General features: G+C 41.3%; 1 protein-coding gene across 1 annotated transcript in view; it reads left to right on the top strand.

The window, feature by feature from the left end:
* CTNNBL1 (catenin beta like 1) overlaps positions 1-21,161 on the top strand; it is a 2,650,525-nt gene that overhangs the window by 352,848 nt on the left and 2,276,516 nt on the right. Inside the window, exon 3 of the mRNA XM_044090205.1 lies at positions 1,321-1,427. Coding sequence (XP_043946140.1) covers positions 1,321-1,427 — 107 coding nt within the window. The remainder of the gene's footprint in view (positions 1-1,320; positions 1,428-21,161) is intronic.

Here is a 21,161-nt window from a genome sequence, read left to right as displayed (position 1 = left end):
CCACCTCTCTTCTCACACCTTCTCATCAGGCAGTTCCTGAGAGGGGCTAACAACTTAAGGCCACCAAGAAGAGCCCCTACCCTTGCTTGTGACCTTAATTTTGTGTTGTAAAAGCTCACCCCCCCCCACTTCAGCCTGCAGCTTCAGCAGAGTTAAAATTCCTCTCTTGGAAAACAGCCTTGCTTCTGGCCATCACAGCTAGAAGAGTGTCTGAGCTACAAGCACTTATGGCTGTGGAACCTTTTATCATTTTTCATGCTGACAAGGTCTCCCTCAGGACTAACTCAACTTTCATGCCTAAAGTGGTGTCCAGTGTGGCTCTCAACCAATCTATTCATTTGCCCACCTTTTTCCCTAAACCTCAAAATAAGGGGGGCAGGATCCTGCACTCTTTAGATGTGCACAGTCAGCTCAGATTCTACCTGGATAGGACTAAGCCCTTTAGGAAATCTGACCAGTTACTAGTCAGCTTTGCATTAGGGGCAGAGAGCAAAGCCATATCAGAACAAACGATCTCCAAATGGATAGCACACTGCATCCATTTCTGTTACAAACACCATGGGAAACCACCCCCACAGGGGGTCAGAACACATTCTACTAGGACAACTTCAACCTCTGCAGCCTTTCTCAGAGGGGTCCCTAACAGGGACATCATGGAAGCGGCAATGTGGAGTTCTGTTCATACCTTCACCAAGCATTACCGCCTGCCTGTCTTTCCAAAATCCAGGGCAGGCTTTGCAACCGCAGTCCTGCAGGGCATACTAGCCAGCCCCAACTCTTCTTGACTGCCTCCACCCGTTCCTCAGCTTTGGGAATCAACCCCAAGTGTGATGACTGCAACAGTGAAACACGAAGAACAGAACATAGTACAGTTGTGTACACTTACCATAAATGTAGATGTCCAAGTGTATTCACTGTTGCAGTCCTGATTTCCCACCCTCCAGCCCCCTTGTCTCTCTCTATCTCTCTCTTCCTCACCCTTACAGGGCTATTGGTATTTACTTTCTACTGGTAGTGTTACTCCACAATAACTTAGCTCCCTATTGGGGGCTCCTGACATTTGGGGCAAGAAAAGCTGATGCAATGGCCTGTTTTTATACCACTGACATCAGTCCTGGAGCGACAGCACCCGACGCAGAAATACTAAGCCTCTGGTATTCGGGCCGACTGAGGGCTACCCCTGGCAGGATAACCCAAGTGTGATGACTGCAACAGTGAATACACGCGAACATCTACATTTATGGTAAGTGTACACAACTGTACTTTTACTACATATCAGTTATGTTGTATTTTTAGCTTTATTTTGTTTTATGCTTTCAGCCTGAGCCTGTGGATGAAGGCTATATTAAGAAGATGATTCTTACATTTGAGAAACGTTCTTACAAAAATCAAGAGTTGCGCATCAAGTTTCCTGACAATCCTGAAAAGTGAGTAATAAGACTAACATGAATGCATGCCAAAATGGTAAACTTTCAATATTATTTGGCTTTTCTAGTAGAGGAGTTGCAAGTAATACCAAGGTAGAGAAAATGTGCATGCAAGTCATTGGCAATATTTGTTAGACAGGTTTTATTAATGCAGTAGTCAACATTAAAACAGAAATATTTTGGGGTTGTAATGCACTGTTTTTCAATAACACAAATGTTTGTGGCAGGAGTAATGCAACTTTTCCTGGTATACAAACTGGTTAATAGGCCAAAGGTATGTAGGGATTTGTAGGTATTTTATATTCCACAGAGGCAGGAGTGATCAGTGTAAAGAAATGACAGCCTTAGAGAGTTTTCTTTTTTTATGCTGCTATTGGGGTAGAGTTGGGAAGAAATCTGTAGTAATTTATAGATTGCACAAAATATCAGTCATTTGGCTCTGTTAAAGGGATTGGAAAGGTAATTCATTTGAAATGAAGAGTCAGCCAAAGCCCTGTCTGCTAAGATTTATCATGAAGGGTAGCATCATTTTAGTGCATTATTTTTATTTTCACTGACACTTGATAAACAGATTTCCAAAAAACATAATCAAAACCGCAGTGTTGGTTCAGCATTATGATGTGCATGTGTACACTGTCAAAATAGCAAGTAGATCAGTTGTAGAAGATTGTTACCTAAATATGTCCATAAATTATATTATGGTGTGATGGTCATTAGTGTGGGCTACTAACTGAGTAGACTCTCCTCACCACTGACACCAGTGAGGGATTGCCACTAGAAGCAAAAATGGATAAATACAGTATTTTCAGATGCAGCTCTCTGCAGCAAGCATAGTTTCCCTTAAGAGCACAGAAACAGCACACTCCAGACCTGGGGCTGGAGTCTGTTTCTGTCTCCAGGCCTCAAACAAGACTCCACACTGACCACTTTGGAGCTTTGTATCTCTGTTTCAAGTAGATGGCACACACACTTGGATATTTGATCTACACACACACACACACACACACACACACACACACACACACACACACACACACCTGGGAAATGCTGGCACAGATTTTTCAGCTGTGCACCCTCTGCCCAGACTGTAAGGTAATTACGCTGCCACCAGTCAGTTACTGTAAGCCTCTTACAAGGGTACCCAATTATACTGTATTAAATTAATACTAATACAAATGGTAGTTTGACTAATGCAGCAATCTTTCAGGAGCGACCACAGTGTCACTAAAGTAAGCATAAGTAATCTTAAGATGTTAAAGTATTTCCTAAAAGACCAGCCACAATGAAAGGTATAGAAATATTTAATAATAAATAGTAAAGTAGAAAACTTGAGAATACTGAATATCTAGTTACAGTAACCACCAGAGTTTCAGTCACAGGAGATATAAAAATAACACAGTTATTCACACAAATGCAGAAAAATAATACTTGACTAATCTCAATATATTTTCTTGACTGACTAAGGAATTACTGTTCCCTAGTTAAGTTGCTTACTACAGCAAGGCAAGATGAGGTGCTGAGTTGCTTACTACTGCAAGGCAAGATGAGGTGTGAGGTTGTGTGAGAGATCTTTCCTGTCAGTTTCCGAAAAACAAAGTGCTGCTGTGAGAGTTACGAATATGTCTCACTAATATAAAAAAAAATAATTTCAGTGTTGGTTATAAAATGACATCACACCTGGTCACCTGACTCTGGTACAGTACACACCCAGAGCTTTGCTAAGATCTGTTGCATTATCTGAAAGCTATAAAACAATTTCAAAAACATCCACCCTTCCAGGGCAGCAATTAGTTCACCAGTAAGGACAGTATAGTAAGATTCCTAGTCCTAGTTTTCCCAAACATTTTTGTCTCTCGTTGCAATCAGACCTGTAAGATAAAATCTTTATGGCCTAAACCAACCCATTTAATTTTCAACCTATTTTTTTAAAATTAGCTGGACTGAGATTAACCTCTTCCCTTCCAGAATTATCTGTTAAAACATGTACATTTTATCAGTTATAATAATACTGTCTGACATACATGCATATCTCTCTTCTGTCATGTAGAACCCACTGTTGATGCATTTTTTAACACAGGCAACTTTACAAATACATTTTTAACACAAGCATCTGTACAAATCAGTGTGATAGTCAAATTACATGAATTCTTTGTGAAACTTTAGCTAGCTATGCTGGCATATGTTACACATGAACTGTCCTATTCTCCCTGGCACAGATGGCACTACCTTATATTATCATAATGGCCATCATGACAACTTTTCACTGGGTAAAAGGCAGCCAATTAAACCTTGATGGGCTGGCATAAAGGATAACATTTTGAATTTAGTGGATGTTGACAAATGAGAAAATGAAGTGATGAAAAGAGAGATGTGCCTGTGAACTTTATTAAAGATGAGATGTAGGATTTGCCATATGTGATGAATCAGAGAGGCTAACATATTTGCAAGCTGGTGTGAATAGCTTGTGAAAGTCTCCAGTGTATAGTGATGGGATATAGAGCAGAAAAAGAGAAAATTGGAGTGTCTGTGGCTGTGTACAAGTCATTGCAGAAGATCATCCCCATCATATGGTTCATTGGTAAAGGCCCTTCCTCTGAACAAATCACACAAACTCAAGTTTTCTTAAATATTTTTTTATTGCATCATTTAAAGAACATGAATAAAAGTGTTTTCTGAAAAAGAACAGGTAAGTGGTACACCATCTCTACCGGGAAACTTGAAAGAGATGGAGACAGAGACAGGAATATCAGTAAACAACAGGCTCACCTAATGATGTTATGACAGTCTTGTTAGTTTCTCATGCTGAATTCTGAAAATTGTTTGAATCAGCTCATTAGCATATTAAGACATTCCTCTGTTGATTTTTGTGGGATACTGAGAGGGAACATGTTAAACAGCTGATGGCTATATCTTCTTTCTGTGATTAAAGTATTACACATATCTCTTCCTGGTGGAGACTGCAGAGTAAAGCACTGGCATGTTTGTAGTCTGAAATGTAAGAGCAGATGTAATAATGAAACCATGCAAAAACGCTGTGGATATGCAATTTTTTTTTCTGCATACTTTCTCATTTTAAGGAGAATCTGGTGTGTAAAATCATAAAATACAGGGTCGTTGTTAGAGGTAAACCTCTTATCTGTAATTTCTGTACCTTAGTTCAGGTAATGACTCTGGTACAATGGAAGGTCAGCTTAAGGCAGGGAGAGGTTTAGAGTGGCCAGCTGTCCTGTCTGAGGGAGTGGAAATTTGTCATTTAGGCACCACCCCTCCTCCCCAGAAGGCCTGCACTGAATAAAGAGGAAACAGGCAGATGTTCAGGACGCTTCATACACTGGAATTACTGCACATGTGGCTACATTTGTTTGTGTGTTGGGGGTGTGGGGTGATGCCAGGTAGGGTAGTCAAAATATTTCAAATGACATTGGCCACATAGTATGAGAAATTTGTTTAGACTGTCCTGCAGATCCTTACCTAGCTGATGGTACTTTTATCCTGACAGCCAGAAAGGTCATTCTTTTCTGGAAAATGATGGGTGGACCTACTAACGAGATCATGTTAGACTTGATAAGTTTGTTTAATAGAGAAGAAAGAAGTTGTCTGGACTCTCTGAATTTGGGAGTGGCACTTTTTCTAACATCAAAAAAAAAAAAAAAAAAACTGGCAAAATTAGGATAATTTTATTTAACTATATTTTGTCGCAGAAATGGAGATGTGAGTTATAATTTGTGGTGCAAATGGCATTTTCCATTCTGTTTTCAGAAATTGTATTTAAACTGTTGCTTTATGGAGAGGTTAATCAGATAGTTTGCATACCAGTGAATGCTAATGGAGAAACGACAATTTATATGTTCTTTGGATGAGATGCATATTTTATGGAGAAAAGTTGTGACTGAAAAAAATATTTTTTTTTTGCTTCCCCTGGACACCTGAGTTTCCTGGATGTTTCTGGTACCACATCTTTCTCAAATAATTTTGAACTAATTGCATCTAACACCCTTCCCCAGTCTAATCTAATCATACCAGACAGATCTGTCAGCTTTTCATCAAACGTAGACTTGCTGTGGTAAGGGAGAGTGGAGGTGATCTGGTGTGTGAATTGAATGTGTGTGCATGTCTGTTGATATCATGTAGTTTAGCCATGCTTTAACCCCTTCTCCCCCACTCCATGCTCTATTTAACCCACAAGACTCTGTAGTCTTTGCCAGGTTGTTTATTCCTTCCTTTGCACTTAATACTCGTTTTGTCAAACAGCTGTCCAGAGATCCAGAATCATTCTCGAACCGCAGATATCAGTGGTAAAGGGAGCTTCATGGCTTTTGAATGGAAATTTTCAGGTCCCTTATTGTGAGGTAGATTGAATGAAGCTGGAGATAAGTAGATTTTAATAAAAGTGAAAAATATACCTTTTCATGGAAAGGATGCCTGAGCTATTGAATAGCCTTTTATTCCAAACAGTGTCAATGTAAAAAAGAAAAATGATGGAGTAAAAAAGACATGGGGCAGAGCAAGTATTTATGGTAACAGTGTGGAGTGCATTTACTGATAATTATTTTAATACGCTTGTACTGTCCAGAGTGTTTGTTTAGGACACCCTTTGACTTTTTTGCACTAAGAGTTAGAGATTTGCTGGTGTTCTGAACATTTCACTTGCTCCAAGCTTAATTTACACATGTTCAAAATAATCACCAGCGTATTAGTAGCGTAAGCTACATGGGTTTATCCAACCTGTTATCCCACCTGCTCCAGAAAGCTTCCCAAAGCATTTGATGATTTCAGGTGCTCCTTCTGCCAGAAGTACGTAGAGCTTTCCTACAACATGTAAGAGGAGTACCAAAAGCTTCAGAGGTTTTTTGCTGCAGAAATGAGCACTTCTTGGTGGTCCACTGTGTGTTGGCTTCGATCTTCAAGCTTGCACATACAACTTCCCACTTAGGAAAACCCTCCTTTCAAATTCAAATTTTATATGGCATCTGAGCCAACTTCCATTAGTACCATTGCTAACTGAGCCTGTTATATTTGCTTGTTGTATATGGAATTTGTATAGCTGTCTTACTATTGTAATTATGTAAAGTACAACACTGTTGTTGTGTACTACTCTCAGATCATAGTGTGATTAGTTTATAACCTCTTCTGCTGTCATACTGTTGTTATATTGAATGTGTGTGCTGTAGTAACTATAGCTATGTACTACGCTCAGATTTTAAACTATTAATGTAATTTTTCCTTGTAGGATGAAGTACTTATGATATCATTGTTAGCGAATCTGTGCCTCACCTAGTACACGTCCCACAACATGGGTTTAATTACCCAGCATGTCTTCCCTGCCTACTGAATAGATTATCATTCCTGCCCTTGGTAGTTCTGGATCTGCCCATTTCCCTTCTTTTGCCAGCCTCACTGCATTTAGTATTCTGAGAAGGTATAGGAACTGCCCATTGCTCACTGACAACCAACTACTGCTGGACCAACAAAGCATGATTGGAAAGAGGTGTAGTTATCGCTATAACCTGGAGGGCACGCTCTCACTTATAAAGATGGAGTGTAAGCAGCACATAAACTGCTTACGAGCATACTCAACCAACATATGTCAAGGATGTTAAAAAAGAAAAACTTCCCCAAGCCTCCAAGAATCGTAGCTTAAGAGCCTTGGCAGCAGCTCATTACCACAGCTGTACCATACTTGCATAATTCAGTGAGTTACCATTCTGCAGGCTGTAAACTTGCCACTACCACTGAGTCTGCAAGTACAAGTAGAAATATCTTGGTATCTTGCGACTTGTATGTTGCTGTTGTGTGAAAAATAGATGCAGGGTTGGCACTAAAGCCATTCTACATAAAGTGTTCATATAGGATGATCTTAGAACTGGATGGCTGTGTGACAGGCACTTGGTGGTGCCTGAGTGATAAGTGAATCACTGTTGCATATAGTATATGTTTCAGAAAATGTTGCTGTTTTTACTTTTTTAAAGTACATAGTGAAAACAGTAGAAGTTATTTCTCAAAAGTGACATGGGCAGTACCGAAGCATTTGAGTGGAGGTTGCATAGGAGGCAAGACTGTAGGCTTCAAATGTTTAATGTTTGGTGAACTAAAAGGAACATTACAAGCCCATCAACTTCTGCATCCAGGAGAGCAAAATGTGAGAATAGAGAGTATTAGAGGAAAGGAACCAGGACAAGATTTATTCTAAAAATAGGTATAGGCAGAGCCAGATAATGGTCAGATGGGGCCCTAGGTAGAGTAATGGAAACAGCCCCCCCCCCCCGCAGTCATTCTAGTGTCCCATTACTTGGCTGTCCCCACAACAACCATAAATGCTCAAAACTATGACTGTGCACACTGTTCAGGGGAGACCCAAGGCAGTATTTATTCTGTTAGGGAAATTTGGCCATGGCATCAAGGAACTTTCCCTTCACTTTTCAGTAAGTGCTGTGGGATATTTTACATCCAACAACTCAAGTAGATGGAGTCTCTGTTTAACTTCTAACCTGAAGGATGACACACCTGTAAGGGAAGCACCCCCCCCCCCACATGCTGCACCACACTGTCAGCAGTAAGTCTACCTGGTGGGAAATAGTCCACATCCTTCTGCACTAAAGTTAAGTGTGCTACCTGTTGCACCACGAATACTGCTTTCAAATTTTATAGCACAATCATTGATGACCATTTGTTAAACAAGGCAAAACAGTTCACATTGCCAACAGACTTCACATTAGCAACAGCAAACTTGTTTTCCCTTGAAGGTCACACTTGAAAATACACCTGGCTAATGGCAAGGTGGTGTGGTGGTTAACTTTGTCACCTCACAGCAAGAGGTTCTCCAGTTTGATTCTCGGCTGGGGTACCTTCTGTGCGTAGTCTGCATGTGCTTCCTGTGTTCATGTCTTTTTCCTCCAGGTATTCCAGTTTTCTCCCACATTCCAAAGACATGTCTTTGGGGAATTTCTCCTCGAGCCACCACTGAAAATGGGCTCTGTCCTCGTCAGACTTTCCTGGTCAACAAATCTTTCTTTGTAATGGCTGATTAACTGTACCTTGGTCCCTAGACTGTTTTTCAGCTATGGGCCCCTCCATTCATTTTAAGGCCCATGCATAAATGTATGTCTTTTTTTTATTCACTTTCCTGATCATTTAAGATTTATTTCTTGTTTAATGCAACAGCAATATTTCTTGTTTAAAATAACATTTATTAGAGTGCATTTAAATTTGTAGTTTTTAACAATTTTTCCAGTAATCCATGAAACAAAATGTATAAACCAATAATGACAGCAGCAACCATTCAAGAATATTTCAACCAACTGTACTGACTGACATTGACTGACTGTAATTCTCAGTTCTTCCTCAAAGGATCTGACATTTAGTATATGGCTGTTGTCTGCTGTGCCAAAGTACAGAGTTTGAGTTAGGGATCGCCACAGCGGAACTCCTGTCCGCTAATGATTGGCAGTTGGGTTTTATGGTGTCAGGTTGCCAGCCCGACACCCAACCTTCAACGAAGGCACGCCCATTCAACACATGTCTTTCGAATGCCCACTGGACCGCGCGGAGGACATGCAGACTCCACACACAAGGCACTCCCAACCCAAGCCGAGAATCGAACGAGAGAACCTCTAGCTGTGAGGCAACAACGCTACCGCTGCACCACTGCAGAATACATATATATATATTTTCACACACACACACACACACACACACACACACACACACACACGTACATTCTGTTTCAATAATATACACGAGTACCTGCAACAAAAAAACTGTTGCTGTATTACCAAATCTCAAAATGCACACACATACACACACACACACACACACACACACACACACACACACACACACACACACACACACACACACACACACACACACGCACAAAACATGCTTGACTCTGTGTTACCAAATTTCGATATGTATCAGGACCTACTTGCTTGCTGCTGTGTTATCAAATCCATAATGCTATGAGTAAGTAGTAAATCTACACAAGTAGTTCTATTAATGGTGCATAGCAAGTTAGTTTCACTTTTCACATGTGTATTTCTTTTGAATTGTTGTTTCTCTTCTCACTCAAAAGTTCCATTTGACTTTGCTTCTTGCATGTATGTTTGGGAATGCCAGCAGGCTGTCAAAGTTTCGCACAAGTGCATTGTCTCATTGGCAGGAACATCTTAAAGCAGCAGGTGCTCAGTAAAACCTTTTTTAATTAAATTTAACTTTTCTTTTAAATTAAATTAATGTCATGGTTGGGGCCACTCTGTCAGTAACTGGCTGTAGGTAGCTGCCCAGGTTGCCTAGTCCTGGATCTGGTCCTGGATGTAGGAGAAATAAAAGAAGGTGGGTGACTTCAAGAAGAAGAAATGGTTGGTTAGAAATGTGATGGCTAATTGAAGGAATTCTGGCAGGTAGGATAAGCATTTTGGGTGACCTTTGAGCAGGTTTGGATTGATCTCTTGCAGATATGGAAAGAGGAATGTGACAAGGGGTGCATTGCTACTGATGTCTGGCCTCAGATGCTGGAATATGCAGAGAAGGAAAAGAAAAGAACGGGCTGAGGGGTGGTGCCTCCAAGTCTCACCTGTGGTCTGTCCCAGCTGTCTTCTCTTGACTTTTCAGTTCACTCCAGATCATTGTGTCTAGATTGGGAATTAGAAGCTCACTTTAATTTGAGTGTACTTGAACAGTCTTGTTAGACATTCTAAAATGTAGCTTGTATAACTTTGTGTTTTAGCTGAAAGAATGGTAGCCTGCATTAAAACATGTAAATGACAGCAACCCTATAGTACAGTTTTTCTTGTGGTACTGTAGAAAGGTTGGAAGGTGTACAGAGCTTAATTTTTGTCATCTTTATGAAAGCATTCAAGATTAAATGTGTCAGCTGCGAAGGATAATTCTCAGCTAGCCCCTGTGTATGTTCCCTTTGGATTGCTTTGCCTTAGGATATGCCTGACATTACTGGAGACCTTTTAAACCTGGAAGGCTGAGCACAGGCAGGAGTGAATCGTACAGTTGATGTGTAGTCTTTGGGTAGATCTCTGATCCAGAGTAAAGGAAGAAGGTACTCATTTGTTTTTAAAGGAGAATAGTCGAATCACTTTGTGACCAAATCAGTTGGAATTTTCGTGGGCTTGGGCTGCAGATAACTGGAGATGACCTTTCTTTTTACTAAGCAAAGATGTTGATAAAATGTACTAAAATTAAATTGCAAAGCCATTATAGTATAATGTAATTTTCATTATAGCCAACAAGCTCACAGTTTGGTTTTCATCTTTGTCTTGAAATTTTAGCACTGGAACAACATATTTTAATTTTTGGGGTGTGTCTGCACTCGTAGATTAATTTTGTAGAAGTAAGGGAAATGTTCTTTTAATTTTGGAGTTTTGTTTAAATGTGATAATATTAAGCATTTATTTGCAGCATTATGCAAGAATTAACTGCTTATGCTAATTAGCTGTGCCAGAGGACAGGCAATTAACAAGTGTAATGATTTAATGAGTCAAGTATTCTGAGGAAAGCAGTTACTTGAGAATTATTTAACTTAAGTTATTTTTACAGATTAGTCCTTCATTAAAGGGTTGGAATAGAAAGTGGTTTTATAGTTTCTTTCAGGTGAGTAATTTCAGATTTGCCCTGAAGATTACTGTAGAGATTTCTTTTGCCTACTGGTAGTATCAATTTAAACAACTAGAGGTGTTTTAGCATAAATGATTTTTGCTTCTTTTGCCCCGTCCAGGAAGAGGCCTACACATTTGCAAGCCTGCACTGTGTGTTTCGTTGAAGCTGAACTAGTATTGGTTCTGACTTTGACTGCGGTGGTGGTGCTGCGGTAGCGTTGTCGCCTCACAGTAAGACCTTGTCCTGTTCGATTCTTAGTTAGAGCGTCTTCTGTGTAGAGACATGCGTGAATGGGCGTACCTTCGTTGAAGGTTGTGCGTCAGGGCTGGCAACTCGGCACGTAACAATCCACTGCTGATCATTAGTGGGCCGGAGTTCTGCTGTGGCGACTCCTAACTGGGAAAAGCCGAAAGACAACATACAGTTGCTTGCCTTCTTTGCTCAGAACATGCATAGCAGGCAGCTACAGTATTGTAAATGTTGTGAAAGACGGTGGCATTAATTACAATGAAAACCATCCAGCCTAATGACCTGAAAGTGGAAGTTTTAGAAATGCCTTCATTTCACTCAGGGATCAGCCCAAGCTGGATTTTGCTACTGAGTGACATTGTATTTCATATGTTGTGATTTGGTGTCATTTTGCAGTTGAACCTGACAGTGGAGAATATGTGGCTTTATCTGTAGCTTTGTGCTTAAGCCATGATGTTTGTCCCTGCCATTTGGATATGTTGTATGTTTGTGAACAAAGTTAATTTTGTAGGGTTACTCTCCTGCTGTACTACCAGGATAGAATCACAAATGCAAAAAATGCTTATTCTGCTGTTAGAGTAGAGATGGGCTTTCTGGGAACCGAGCTGGCTGTTATCCACAGACAGAAGCACAGAGAAATGTGGTTCCTGTTGAAAAATGCTATGTATAAAATTGGATTGTAGATAATCCTGAAGGATGTGCATTGCAGTGAGATACAGGTGGGAGGGAGCCTTTTTGTAAGTTGCCTGGCTAAGATGAAAAGGGCTCCTTATCAAGCTTGCAGAGCCAGACTTTATAGACAAGGATGTCTGTGTTATGTAGACCTGCTATCTGATTAATATTTTTCACAAGTAGATTATCTAAGGACTGATTACATAGACTGAATAGTCCATAGTCTAGCTAACATCATGTAGCTTGGTTTCCTTTTTATTTACTGTGACAAGCCACTAGCTACACAAATTAATTTGTTTTGTCTTTGTTACAAGACTTCAGAAGGCTGAAATCAGTGCACATTTGCAGGACTAAACTAAAAGTGAAGTTTTGACCTCATTTCTAAGCCAAAAAATCAGGAAAGGACTTTTCTTCTGCAAGTATTGTTGCCTGTTGATTTCTGCCATTTCTAGGGATATTTAAACAGTTTTTGCTCATTTTACTTTCTTTTTGCTGGAAGCGGAGATGTTATTTCTACAGTTGTCTGATAACTTAGTGTTGTTCCATGTGCTAAATTTACTATTTTCCCTCTGTTTTTACTAATTGCAATTTAGTTACTTTTACAACAAAGGGTTGGTCAAGTGTGTGGGCAGGTTGAGAAATAGTAGTGATTATCCTGTGGGGTAGGGTAAGCTACCACTTTTTCTAAAATGCTAGCTAACATTATTGGCTGAAGTCAAAAGTTATTTTTTCATTGCTGTATTGCTCTAAATCTGCACTCAGTAAACTTGAGCACATCAACTGTTGTTTTACTGTTAACATTCCTAATTAGTTATACATGTTAGCAGGCTGTGCTAAGGCAATACATCTCAGTAAGTGCACTTCCAATAGTTAAGTATTCTACAGAAAACACTCTATTCCCTAATATTTAATATTCTGTATTTAAAGGAAAAGAAACATTTAATATTCTAATATTCTATCTTCCTAGGCATTTAGTAAAAAAAAGTATTTTATCAAACCAAATGCTGTACAGATAAGTCTTGCATCCCTGGCTTTCTGCACTCTTAGGCTAATGGAAGGTCAGCCAGCTCATTTTCCCTAAGTTGCCTGCCCAAAAGCACTCTGTATAGCCCAGGCAGTATAGCAACTTCCTGGTGCTCACAGACAATCAACTACTACTTAGCTTGTCATAAATCACTTGTGAGAGATGGAGGCATCACTCTTGTAAAAGAACATAGTCTGTGAGCACATCATAGCTTTCCACACGAATCTGTGGAGAATGATCATATCCTGGGACTATTTATTTAGGGAAAAAATGTCTTTGCCTACGCTTGAAGGTCAAACCAGACTAGGTCTGAGTAGAAATTTAATGCCACAATACACAGTGCCACATTCATGCCATAGAGCTATCAGGGAAAAGGTTGCCCTAAACCCAGTACACGTAGACATCTTACTAATAAAAATGTACTCATGATTGGTGACTCCGTAGTAAGAGACACAGACTTTACTCTCATAAGAATGGAAAAATAGGGTGACACCGAGTTGCCTTTCAGGTGCCTATTTCAGGGCACGTAAGATGAACAAGTATGACTACGACATGGTGGTGGTCCTTGTGGGTATAAATTGCTTTTTACACAAATCCCTGAGAGATAGGCAGAGATGCATTTCTGAGCTCTCCTTGCATGTCACAAATAAACAATTGGCTGAAGAACTCATGCCATTTGAGGGGGATCTAGTATGTGTAACCATGGATGGCTTGCACCTCATATTCATAGATTTCCACCTGCTGGATAAAGCCTTTGCTGCCCTCCTAGTACTTTTTTAGGCAGAGTCCAGCTAATGGATCTGCCTAAAAAATAATACACTGGATAGTCAAGGTGGCACTGCTCAACACTAAATGTTTAAATAACAAATTGCCTGACCAAGAAGCTCTCCTGCATTTAGAGTACATTCATTTAATTTATTACTGAAACTTTGTTTAAAAGTGCATAAAGCCCCCCCCCCCCTCTATACCAAGGTTTTGCACCTACCGTGCCCTTAGACCCAGTATTAACTGCTCTGGAGTCTCCATATTAAACACCACATTACCTTGAGGCAGTTTTCTAGAGACACACAAACCGAACTTATTGAGATTCAACTTACTCTAATAAGTCCAGCTGCCCGATCATAGCATGTTGGAGGACTTTCTCAGTGACTCCTCTGACAACCACATCAGATCTTTATAAATGTATTAGATGAACTTAGAACAGACCAGTACGCTGTCAACCTGGATGACTTTAACTATCTGTCAAAAAAATTCAGATACTTAAATGTAGGCTATGCCCAATACATCCTTGATTTCATAAAGAAGAATTCCCTGGATTAAATAGTCAGAGTTCACTTGAGGACAAAATATTCTTGCCCTGGTCTTTATAAATGTAGCATCTGCAGGGACTATCCCACTGGTTTACCCTAGTCTGACTACAGACTGGTAACTTCTTCAAAATCCCCAAACTAGCCGATGCAAACATCACAGAAGTCATTTTTTCAAACGTACAAAAACCCCCCTACAATTCTATGATGAAGTCTGAATTGAAATGTAACTGTCTCCCAAAATGTTGACAGGACTGTTAGTTATACAAGTAAATTGTATGCCCAATATATAAAACTGCATTAATCTGACAGCCCTACCAGAACTAAACAAAATAGGAAGTATAAGAACAAACCAGCCTTGTGATCCACATGCATAAACAAACAATTCAGTAAAAGGAATGTCTTAGAATATACAGCAAAACTGAAACACCTGGAAATCAAGGTCAACATCAAAAGGCTATCTAAAGGTACTGAAAAATACCATCAGACAAACAGAGGCATCCCATGAACTTAGGTTGGCATCTGAAGTCAAGGATAATTACAAATCCTTTTTTATGTATGTCAGGAAGTTATAAAATAATACCCAGCATGTAAAGATATTCATAGTGGCACTACCTACACTGATCCAGTGGATATCACATAGGTATTAGCAAACAAATTCCATGCAGGTTTCACTCCACAGACATCTATACAAAACCCACATATTCCTAAGGATCTCCACCCCTTGTCATCACTAAAGAACACCTTCTAAAAATACTCCCCAAATCATGTTGAGAGACTTTGAATGACAGGTAGGTAATTCCTTTGATCATCATGTCACAAGAGGGGTTTATAAATCCTTATTTCTGGTGAAGTTGATGTCAAAGGCCATCACCTCAAGATCCATAGAAATCCTTACCCCTCCATGTTCTGTACTGATTAGGTCCATCATGAAATACAGTGACCCCGTTTGGGATGCTTCTTAGTAGACATATCAAACAGATGGAGACGCCACAATGGTTCCTGACACAAACTTGCCATGCAGTGAACTGCCCCTTCTTTGGAATAAACTTCTGCTCCAGATCAAGCAATATGGCACTGTCTTCCTTTAACATGGAGTTTGACAGTTGGATGGGTATTCATAAATTCACCCACACATAACTGGCTTATACCTTCTTGAAAAAGGAGATAAATTCTAAGGGTGAATACCTTTTGTATTCTTCATTCTGGACAAGAGCTGCCCACAACAGCACATGGCTGCCAAAAGTGCAGTAAACATCAGAGATGATCTTTGTAGAAGGCTATGCAATGTTATAGCATTTTCTGTGATAATTGGGTATATTAGAGCTGAGTTGGCCTAGTGGGCTAATGCACTATGCTGTAGTTCAGAGGCTCCTGGGTTCAGTACTTGGCAGGAGTGTGTATTTGGATGGCACAGTGGTGCAATGGTAGCGTTGTCGCCTCACAGCAAGAGGTTCTCCGATTCGATTTTTGGCTGGGGTGCCTTCTGTGTGGAGTCTGCACAGACCTCCCTGCATTCATGTGGGTTTCCTCTGGGTGCTCTGGTTTCCTCCCACATCACAAAGACATGTGTCTAGTGCGTTTCTCCGTGGGCCTCCACTGAAAATTAGCTTTGTTCCAAGTCAGACTTTCCCGATAAATAAATGTTAAATAAATAAATAAAATATGTCTGCAGAATCAAGTACTGCAGATTTGTAGAAATTAAGGGGACTTATCTGTGAAGGCTCTCATAAGTCACAGTTTTGAAGCTGAATGAGTTCAAACAGCATGATATGAAGAACAGTGCGAAGATCAATTGGAAGTGGGTCTCCAGATGCTGAAGTGGCCATGTGAAAGATCATCTGCCAGATTTGCATCTGAGAAGATTGCAGTAAATCTTCTAGCATTTTCTATACTTGGATATATTTCTGCAGAAACAATTGCTGGAGATATGTAGAAATTCACAAGACTGTTCTCTGTAAAGGTTCTCTTTATGTCACTGTTGTTCTGAAGCTCAGCGAGTTCTAATTACATGGTATTGGATGCATTGCAGGAATCAAATGGAAATGGGTCACTAGAGATCTTCATGTTATGGTGTTTATGCAAGTCCTGAAACCTACTATGTGATGTTGTCCTATCTCGCCTTCAGTCTTCACTGGTTGGGTTCGGAATTGATCCTCTGTTCCAACTTGGCCATATACTAAACCTTGAGGTCTTCCACTGGCTCGTGGGTTTATCCCTATCCCATCGTGCCCTAGGAAAGCTCCCCAGATCTCGTTACTGGCTAAACAGATCGGGTGCTTCCATTTTGGCTCTGGCTAAGTTGGAAAATTTTTCTTACTTATTAATATACTTTGTGTTTTGGCTGTTTAAAAAATTAACAATTAGAGTTTTAGTAGTTATCTAGTTAGTTTAGAGTGTTCGCTCTTCTACTTTGCTTCTGGCCATCGTATTTCTTCGCTAGGCCTATGTTACCTCCCTATCCCGGCTTAAATTTAGTGTTTAAAGCCTGTTTCTAGTTAGAGGGCTTTCTTTACTATCTTTTTTCTTGCTTATTTACACACTCGTTTAATTTAGAGAGTGTTGTAAAGAAAATTATTTACTTCTGTTACTTCTTCCTAACGTAAAGTGGCAACTCGTTTGAGTTAGAGGGCTGCCATTGCCCATTTAAGTTAGAGGGCTACCCCCACTTTTGACTAGGCAGCTTTGTTTTTAGAACTGCCACTATATATATATATATATATATATATATATATATATATATATATATATATATATATATGCACACACAGTGATAGCATTGTTTTTTCTACTTGACTGTTAAGTAGTTTGTATACCTTTCTTGTATTTGTTGTTGTTAACTGTTTGCATACTGATTATGTCTAAGGAACATAAGGAAACCAAACCCTCTGGGTTCAAAAAATCTGTGAAGTGTAGCCAGAAAATGTCTATCACAGATGGGCACACTATTTGTGTATACTGCCTTGGAGCATTGCATCTGCAAGAATCCTGTTCCTTTTGCCACTCTTTCAGTTCTAGAGTGCTACTTGAAAGGAAGAACAAACTTATAGTGAGAGATTTACTGAAGTCCCCCTTCACTGAAGCACTAGAAGGTGGTCAGGGCACTTCAAAATCGACCAAGTCTCCTTTTTCAAAGTCTGACAAATCTGGAAAAAAGTCATCTCCTTCTTCTGGCCAATCAGAGCCAGCAAAAAAGCTTACCAAAGTTGCATCTCTGGACCCAAAGATTTCTGGGCCTGGAAAATCTCCGTCATCGACCCCTTCTGTATCGGTGCCGATAGAGTTTGAATTATGGAGCCAGTTCCTGGAATTGGTACCGGTCTGTCCTACTTTAAGATCACCTCTACTGCAACTGGTCAGATCTCCTGCCACCTCCTCACGGTCCTCCAGAAGTCTTTTTGATGATGACATGGATCGGGTGGTGCGCAGACTTTTAAGGACACTGGTGCTGGCCTAACTGCTATCGGCTCCAACCCAGAGGGATTTGGAAAAGACCAGGACCTCCTCTTTGACATATTCCTCCTCTGAGCTGACCTGGGACCTTGGAGCCGGAATGTCTGGAACTGATCTAGTGGAATTGGTGCCAAGACCTATTCCATGATCTTTGGGCCCGAACTCTACTCCGACATCCTCAGTTCCATCTGAACTCGAGTAGTCTAGGAGCCAACGCTCTCCGGTCAGGTCCGGGGAGGAGAGTCTGATCGGACATTTGTCTGATCCGAACTTGCCTCTCGGGACTTCCATGTAGGTGAGCTCGACTCCTACATCTGCCTCGGAGCCAACCCCATTGGTTCCGGGGCTACCTTCTGGCTTTTTGGAGCCAGAGGTGTCATCAGATCAGAGGAGGGGGGCTTTTGAGGTGATGAGGAGAGTGCTGTCTCCACAGACAGCTCCACTTTTGGGTTCTGACATTCTTCCCCCAAAGGCACCGGCGTCCGTCTTGGCACCACACCATCCACAGACACGTGGAGATCCTAGCCCCCAGGATGCCCCATTGGGTGAGCCCCTCTCTTCTGAAACCTCTCCAGGATACCCTTCTGAAGAAGTCCCTCATAAGATACTATGCAAGAGGAAGCATTTAGACTCCCCAGAGGAGTCTGTCACTTCTGATACAGACCTTGATGAGTCAGAGAGGTCTCAAATATCACCCTCTGAGGACGTCTCCTCTGCTGATGTTCTAGAAATCCCTAAACAGAGAGGCGGCTGGAAGCCCATCAACCCTTCTGAGGGAGGAGTATGTATTACTTGAAGGCTTTTGGGTCACCCCTTTCTGCCACTTTGGTGTCTCCGCCTTTCGACAAGCTCATGGAATTAGTTTATTGAAAGGTGTGGAAGTCTCCAAACTCAGTGGAACGTGTTCACCGGAGGCCAAACAAATTTATTACTGCACCTACATACAGGGAGTTTCTTACTAAGGGTGTTCCAGTGGATGCTATGGTGGTGGCGGCAGCCACCAAAAAGGAACTTTCAGAGATATCCTTGTCTGTTCATCCGCCGAGCAAGAGGTCTCTTACGATGGACAGAAACTGAAAGTGCATGTTCTCTTTAGCGACTTTTGCACTCAGATCACTGAATTACCTAACTCACTTTACTAAGCTACAAAGAGATCTTCTAAAGGAGCTAGGAGATGCTCTAAAAGGTTCAGTAGCTGCAGGGGTATCAGACAAGATTTCCTCTCAGCTCTCTACTTTAAACTCTTTGGTTACCGCGTCCATGAGGCTTATTTCTTAGTCAGGAGATGGAGCAAGCAGGGTAGTGGGTTCAGGAGATGGAGCAAGCAGGGTAGTGGGCTCAGGAATTTCCCTGAGGAGACATTTCTGGCTGCACTTGTGTGACTTTGCGGAACCCTTTAAATCTACCTTTGTTAATGCCCCCTTTGATGGCTCGTCCCTCTTCAGGCCAAAAGTTAAGGATACACTCACCATGTGTGAGCAAGAAGGGAAAACACTCTGTGCCATAGGAGTCCGTTTTTCCCTGCTTTCTAGACCTTACCCAAAAGGTCAAAAGGGAGGAAAGATGTGGTTCCGAAAATTCCAGAGAGTTTTTCAGGACACACGTGGTGACTCTTCCCCAGGGAAGCAATAATGGGAGATGCCATCCACATAGCAGAGGGGGTCTGCAAAATCAGGGCGACAGGGATTCATTCCATGGTAGGCCCTTTCAGCGCTCCTGAAGGGAGGCTCACCTGTCCATCTCTGGAGGCAATTGGGGTTCACTTATCTTTGTACAGATAAGCCTGGCTAGAAATAACAAAAGACAAGTGGGTACAAAGTATCATATCCAGAGGCTACTCTATACCCTTTTCCCTTCCCGTCCCAAACCTGAAGAACACCCCGGACGTTCCACCCAGTCAGTGGGAACAGGCAACTCTAGAAATTCACAAGTTGCTAGACAAAACAGTCATCCAAATAGTCCCTGCAGACCAAAAAGGATCCAGAACTTACTCATGGTTCTTTTTAGTGCAAAACAGAACAGGGGACTGGAGGCCCATTTTGGATCTCAGCAGATTAAACAAATCAGTAAGAAAGACAAAGTTCCGGATGGTAATACTGCAGTCAATTTTTCCCTTTCTGGGAAAAGACAATTGGATGTGCTCTGTAGAACCTCAGGATACGTACTACCACATAAAGGTGGGCAGGCTATCCAGGAGTCATCTGTGCTTTCAGCTGGGAGCCAGTTATTAACAGTTTTGGGCTCTGCCCTTTTGTCCCACTACAGCCCGCAGAGTGTTCACCAAGTGTATGGCAGTGGTCACGGCTCACTTGAGACGTCTAGGATTCAGAGTGTTTCCGTATATAGACGACTGGCTCCTAACCGCCAACACCAAGCATCTAGTACTAAAAACAAGAGACAACACATTACTTCTCTGCTCTCACCTAGGAATCACTGTAAATTACGAAAAATCTGCCTTGTTGCCATCTCAGCGTATCAGTTTTATAGGGGCAGATCTAGACACAACAAAAATGATGGCAAAACTTCCTTCAGAAAGAGTTTTTTAGTTCTGTGACATCAAGTCTTAAACAGAAAAGAGTACAGGCAAGAATAGTTCTGAAAGTCTTGGGAACCATGGCAGCAGCGATAAACTTAGTTCCATTAGCACGCATGCACATGTGCACATGAGAATTTTGCAGTGGCTACTGTTCACTCAGTGGTCGGTGCAGGAACTACCCGTGTCTCACCAAATTCTGAAGAGAGTCCTGCAAGAAAGACCTTCGCTGGTGGCTTTACTCCACTCAAGTCACATCAGGTGGACCCTTTGTCCTTCCGCAGTCTTTAGCCACAGTAACCACGGACGCATCCGAGATAGGGTGGAGGGGGCATTATCTTGGAAGGATAGTCCAAGGCACTTGGCAGGATCACGAAGCTCATTTGCACATCAATGTCCTAGAGATGAGAGCGATGATTTTGGCATTGCAGGCACTTCAGAACTCTCTTCCGCTGGAAAATATTGCAATACAGACAGGCAACATGTCCATTGTTTAGTACATAAACAAACAAGGAGGAACCAAGTCCTACCCCCTTTGTTGAGAGTCCCTGAGAATATGGCAGTGGGCAACCTCTTTCGCTGGGAAATATTGCAATACAGACATACAACATGTCCGTTGTTTGGTACATAAACAAACAAGGAGGACCCAAGTCCCTACCCCCTTTGTTGAGAGGCCCTGAGAGTATGGCAATGGCCAACCTCCTCCCAACTTTTTCTGATAGCAGTGCACATCCTGGGGAAATTGTGATAGCAGACAAACTCAGCAGAGCGATTCTGATGCCTCATGAGTGATCCCTAAAACAAGAAGTAGTGGAGATGATTTTCCGAAAATGGGGCCAGCCTTGCTGCGACTTTTTTGCCACATCCATGAATGCCAAATGCAGCAG

Source organism: Protopterus annectens, chromosome 12.part0, assembly GCF_019279795.1.
Source record: "Protopterus annectens isolate FY-2018-M chromosome 12.part0, PAN1.0, whole genome shotgun sequence".
NCBI lineage: Eukaryota > Metazoa > Chordata > Ceratodontiformes > Protopteridae > Protopterus > Protopterus annectens.
The sequence above is the reverse complement of the archived record's forward strand: the minus strand, read 5'-3'. Positions and strand labels throughout refer to the sequence as shown.